Source organism: Carya illinoinensis, chromosome 9 (assembly GCF_018687715.1).
Source record: "Carya illinoinensis cultivar Pawnee chromosome 9, C.illinoinensisPawnee_v1, whole genome shotgun sequence".
In the NCBI taxonomy this organism is placed as follows: Eukaryota; Viridiplantae; Streptophyta; class Magnoliopsida; order Fagales; family Juglandaceae; genus Carya; species Carya illinoinensis.
In genome coordinates, this window is record NC_056760.1 from 7,388,812 (window position 1) to 7,394,494 (window position 5,683).

General features: G+C 37.0%; 1 protein-coding gene across 1 annotated transcript; it reads left to right on the plus strand.

The window, feature by feature from the left end:
• Positions 1-869: 869 nt before the first annotated feature.
• Positions 870-3,694, plus strand: LOC122277287 (low-temperature-induced cysteine proteinase-like). The gene is made up of 5 exons (XM_043087238.1): positions 870-1,466; positions 1,984-2,216; positions 2,341-2,478; positions 2,576-3,076; positions 3,261-3,694. Exons 1-5 carry the CDS (start codon positions 974-976, stop codon positions 3,417-3,419), a joined length of 1,524 nt encoding a protein of 507 aa, XP_042943172.1. The 5' UTR covers positions 870-973; the 3' UTR covers positions 3,420-3,694.
• The last annotated feature ends 1,989 nt before the right edge of the window (positions 3,695-5,683 follow it).

Below are 5,683 nucleotides of genomic sequence, written 5' to 3' on the forward strand. Positions count from 1 at the left end.
CAGGATAGTTTGGACATTTACTCAAGCACATGGTGTGCGTGCTGCATAAAGCTATTTACTGGAATATTGTTGTAACCGTAAGGTGCCATTTTACAAAGGACTAATAGAAACCAACACAAGAGAATTACAGCAAGAGTGTTCTAGAAGTTTCTGGAGGAGCTTTCATGCTGAGAAGGCTGGACTGCTGCGTGTGCTGCTGAGGTGATTGCTGTGGGATTTTGCTTTGATGAGGTGGAGTCGGATCTTATTTGGGCTGAGCTGTTAATATTGTTGATCAGGCGTGTTATGAAATGGGCTTTGCCTGTTTGATAAATTTTGGGGTTTTTTTTTTCGACCTTTGCCAACCTCAAGCTGTATATTCACTTTACTTTACAGCACCGCACCGCACCTGCATTATAAAACTTGTTTGGGCAGGGCCTTATAACTTTGCCTGGGCCTGGATTCAGCACTCCATGTTCTGGTGGCATTTCTATATCCTAAATAATAATAATAATAATAGATGACCAGAGGCTCCAAGACCGTCTTCTCTCCATAACTTCTAATCCTACATCGGTTGAATGGTTGGTGTGTCTGTTCCTGCTCTCCTGCTCACAAGTCAAACGGTCTGAATAGCAGACCAGTGCCCGCCACCAAAATAGTTTGGTATCTCAAAAAACTAAAACTTTGAAGTATTCGGGATAGTTACCCATTTGCCTCTTAATCAATCGCCAAGATTATTAAAAGCAGATCATTTACAACTACGAAAATTAGGAGAATGGCTTTGAGAAGTCATAGATTGTATTTTGGTCTCTCTATAACATAATATGAATGATCTGTCTGTTCTAAATTTTAAGGCCAAGGCGGATAAAAGAAATGAAAAAATTCTTTGGGCTGACTCTGACTGGTAGGCTTGGCAATGCCGCTAGCATTTCTACCCCTTGTTATAGAATACAGCGTGCAAGACTCAAAGCATCTGGAAAACCACTAGAGAAAAATGGGTTCCCAGAAAATTCAATTGGCTATTATTTGCTTTATCTGGGCTTCACTAACGTGCCTCTGTTTCAGCCTCCCAAGCGAGTACTCCATACTGGGTCATGACCAGGAGAACTTCCCTTCTGAGGAAAGAGTCGTAGAGCTCTTCCAACGATGGAGGCAGAAGCACAGAAGGGTGTACAAGCACGCAGAGGAGGTGGAGAAAAGGTTCGAGAATTTCCGCATGAATTTGGAGTACATAGTAGAAAAGAATACAAGGAGCAGAAGGTCTCCCAAAGCGCATCGCTTGGGGTTGAACAGGTTTGCCGATATGAGCAATGAGGAATTCAGGGAGGTTTATATGTCTAAGGTCAAAAGGCCCTTCACCGAGAAGAGCAACACTCTCATAAGCAGCAAGAGGCAGCGAAAGTTGCGATCTTGTGACGATGCTCCTTCGTCCTTGGATTGGAGGAGCAAGGGGATTGTGACTGGCGTTAAGGACCAAGGCTCTTGTGGTAAGCTTTATTTATTTATTTATTTTCTCTTCTTTTCCTGATAAGTTTTTATTCTCTACATTCAATTGTGGTAAAGCTTATGGTTCAATTAATTAGAAATACTGTGTGGAAGCGTGATCGGCAATGACCAGGGGTACGTGACTTAATAGTATAGTGTTTATTATCCATGCTCATCGACAATTTTTATTATCTTAACATATAGATAAAGTAGATAAAGAACATTAATTTCCGGCCTCATTTTTTGTAACAAGAAGAAAAGACAACAATATTCCAACGACAGATAGTGATGTTATGTAGTTGTTTTTTAATATGAAAAGACAAAAATAAAAATATTTTTTATGAAAAATTTTATTTGCAAGTGGATGTGAAGAACACATTTTTACACTGTTGAAATGGTAAGAATTGATTAGTTTAAAAACCAAGTTTCTTGCAACTCAAATTCTACTATATCAACGATGTGATGGAATCAACCTCATTGTTTCGATCTCTTAAATGTTCATTCTGCCTATGTTCACAGGAAGTTGTTGGTCATTCTCTTCAACTGGTGCTATAGAAGGAATAAACGCCTTAGTCACTGGTGACCTTGTTAGCCTTTCGGAACAAGAACTTGTGGATTGTGATACAACCAACGAGGGATGTGATGGAGGCTATATGGACTATGCTTTTGAATGGGTAATAAGCAATGGTGGGATTGATACAGAAGCTGATTATCCCTACACAGGTGTGGATGGTACTTGCAACACTACTAAGGTTTGGTTCCCCCTTTGCTAGAATATTTTGATTGTGAACATTATCAAAACATATAACATAATGTTTGCTAGAAGTTTTACCCTTTTTTTTTTCGGTCTCATATAAGATGTTTTACTTTAATCAGGAGGAAACCAAAGTCGTAACCATTGATGGCTATGAAGATGTGTCAGAATCAGACAGTGCTCTCTTGTGTGCTACTGTTCAGCAGCCCATTAGTGTGGGTATAGATGGCTCCGCTATGGACTTTCAACTATACACAAGTGTAAGTCTAATCTCTGAAGTTAATACGTTCACTTGGAAGTTGGAAATTGGAAAAATGGATTGGTTCTGTAAAACTGAAAGTGATATAAACTCTTCAGGGTATCTACGATGGTGATTGTTCAAGTGATCCTGATGACATCGACCATGCAGTTTTGGTAGTGGGCTATGGTTCTGAAGATGGTGAAGACTATTGGATAGTGAAGAACTCATGGGGAACAGACTGGGGTATGGAGGGATACATATATATAAGAAGGGACACTAATTTAACATATGGAGTCTGTGCGATTAATGCCATGGCTTCCTATCCAACCAAGGAATCTTCCTCAAGTTCTCCGCCACCACCACCTACACCCGTGACACCCCCACCCCCACCACCACCTGTGACACCACCACCACCTCCTTCTCCTTCACCAAGTGAATGTGGAGATTCCTCCTATTGTCCAAGTGATGAGACGTGCTGCTGTATATATGAAGTCTATGGTTCTTGCCAGATCTATGGTTGCTGTCCATATGAAAATGCTGTTTGCTGTACCGGAACTGAGTACTGCTGCCCAAGTGGTTACCCCATTTGTGATATCCAAGAAGGGCTCTGTCTCAAGGTTAAAATATATTGACCTCAATTTAGATCATTCTTTTGTAAATACATAGCTTTTATTTGTCAGCCATTGATTACATTTTATCCAATTGCATTAGTTCACACAGTAGTAACTTCTTAGGCATCAAGGAAATGTCAATTTACTTGTTTCTATAGTTGCTGATCCTTTTTCAATTTGTGTTTTGTAGAACTATGGAGATTACTTGGGAGTAGATGCTAGGAGGCGGAAGATGACCAAACACAAGTTCCCATGGTCTAAATTAGAACAAAAGGAGAAGGGATACCAACCTCTCGAGTGGAAGAGAAATCGGTTAAGTGCATTACACCGAGAGAGGGAGCAAATTTAGAAGTTCTATAATGTTTGCTGATGATTGTTGCTCTAGTTATTTCAATTTCTTCAAGGGCAGGCGCTGTGAAAGGCGTTTTTATGGCTTTGGAATATATACTGTAAGCAAAACCGGATACTTTCTCCAGATGGTGTATCGGAAACAATCATTTTCATTCATAAATACTATGTTTACTTGGTTTAGATTGTAGCACAACGTTCAAAGCAGCTAAGACGTTCTGTTCTGGTTCAGGCATTGTAATACAAGCAAGTGGGAATAAGAGATCTGTTGTGCAATTTCACATTGTTCAAGCTTGAATCAATAGTTGCATTGACTTGTAATCTGATAAATGTGATAAAGGAATCACTGTCCCAAGTTATGTTTGGTTACTGAGAAAGCGAGGGGAAATAAGGGATGAAAAAAACAGAGGAAAATTCAAGATTCATTAAAAAGTTCACAAGATCTGCTCCTGCTGCCACTGCCTTGTCGCCTTTGAGAACGGGCAGAAGCAAACAGAGAACTTCTCAAGTACACGGTTGCATGAGCAAAATGGTTGGGAACTAGATCATACTTTCCGGGTGTGCTACAAGGACTATAGGATGCTCCTCAGACTTAAAGCGAAAAGTTCTTATATAGTAAATTGAGATCAGATAAATTTAGATAAAAGTTGAAAGTTGAATAAAATATTATTAGAATATTATTTTTTAATATTATTATTATTTTAGAATTTGAAAAGTTGAATTGTTTATTATATTTTGTATAAAAATTTATAAAAATTATAATGATGAGATAAGTTGAGATCTCTCATCTCAATCCAAACCGAGCCTGCAGCATGAACATCAGAAATTCTAATTCCAACTGAAATGGCAAAAGAAGTTCCTTATCATGTCTTAAAAGAAGTTACACTTACACTCAAAGTTTTAGATTCATTTAAAATCATTATAAAAGACAAGAACTTCTCCCTTCCAAATATTACGTGATGTCATTCACCATTTTCTTATACTTAATCTGAAACCGCAAAACGTTACATTTTGAAGCAGTCAGACCAACTTCTCTGATAATTTTTAATTACCTCCAAAACAAACTTGATTGGTTGAAACCAACTTAACCAAGTCCTTCTGTGCTTGTTCTCTACCATTGATAGAGAAGAAAATTCAATGACTGGAAGTCGAAATTTTTTGACTAATTTTTGCATTGAGATAAGAAGTGTTGGGCTTCTTTGTGTGGATTTGGTTCTATTTGTGTGCAGCCCGGTTTGAGAACTCTATTCGACGATAATTTATTGCAGTTTTTTGATAGATTTTCAACAAGGCTTGGGCTGAAAGATTTTTTTTTTCTATTTTGTACCATTAATTCGACCCAACCCGCTAATTCGGATTTCTTATGTATTGTATTAACCTCCCATACAGCTGTCACACTATATTTTTTATTATCGTTATAATAAAATCTTCTATAGCTCTATAAGCATAGGTATGTTGCCAAATTTTATAAATCTTGTATTACGTGTAATTGATTCCATTTTTATTTTACTTTTTCTCATATCGTTCATAACAAAAAATGTAGTAAGTTTGGTGCCCCATGAGCAAAAGTTGTTTGTTTTATTTGAAAAGGATGGTAAAGGATGCAAATTTAATACCAAGTCAAAAACACAAATTCACTGATAAAACAAAACTAACCAACTTGTGCTTTCATTGTAATGCAATAGTTAAAAAACAAAAAAAAAAACAAAAATCAAACGCGCGCTCTCATGTTCATGATGGGAAATGGACGCTCCAAATCTATCATTCATGCAACAACCTTTTATTCCTCGACCATTTGTTGTGCTGGGCAATCAGTGGGTCAGATATGTTGCTACTGTCAAGAATGGTCGTCCTCAAAACTGTCCATGCTTAAACATGCAGCACCATTCAACATCAGATTAGCAAATTTCTAGCTACCTGATTGAGTCTACTTTGAAATTTCTCGAGCAACAATACGTCCATGTACTATAAATCTTATAATTTAAATTATATCATATGGATTGTGTGTAGCATAAAAGCTCACTACTTAATTATACTTTTTGGTAAATTCAAATCTATTAAAAATCAAACCGTTTTTATTCGTTATCCTTTTAAGCATCATCTTTTATTATTCGTAATATGACATCAAATTATTGAAAACTTCTATGTTATCTTTCATTTATTTATCGATCATTTCATAAAATGTCAAGATATAACAAAAAGACAGTAATTAAAATAATAATGAATCAATATATGTTAAAGTTTTTCACTGAGCGTCTTAGGATA

Coding starts and splice junctions, on each gene's coding strand:
- LOC122277287 (XM_043087238.1), top strand. CDS start 974: ATGGGTTCCCAGAAAATTCAATTGGCTATTATTTGCTTTATCTGGGCT. Junction 2,217..2,340: donor GTACTTGCAACACTACTAAG/GTTTGGTTCCCC, acceptor TACTTTAATCAG/GAGGAAACCAAAGTCGTAAC. Junction 3,077..3,260: donor AAGAAGGGCTCTGTCTCAAG/GTTAAAATATAT, acceptor TGTGTTTTGTAG/AACTATGGAGATTACTTGGG.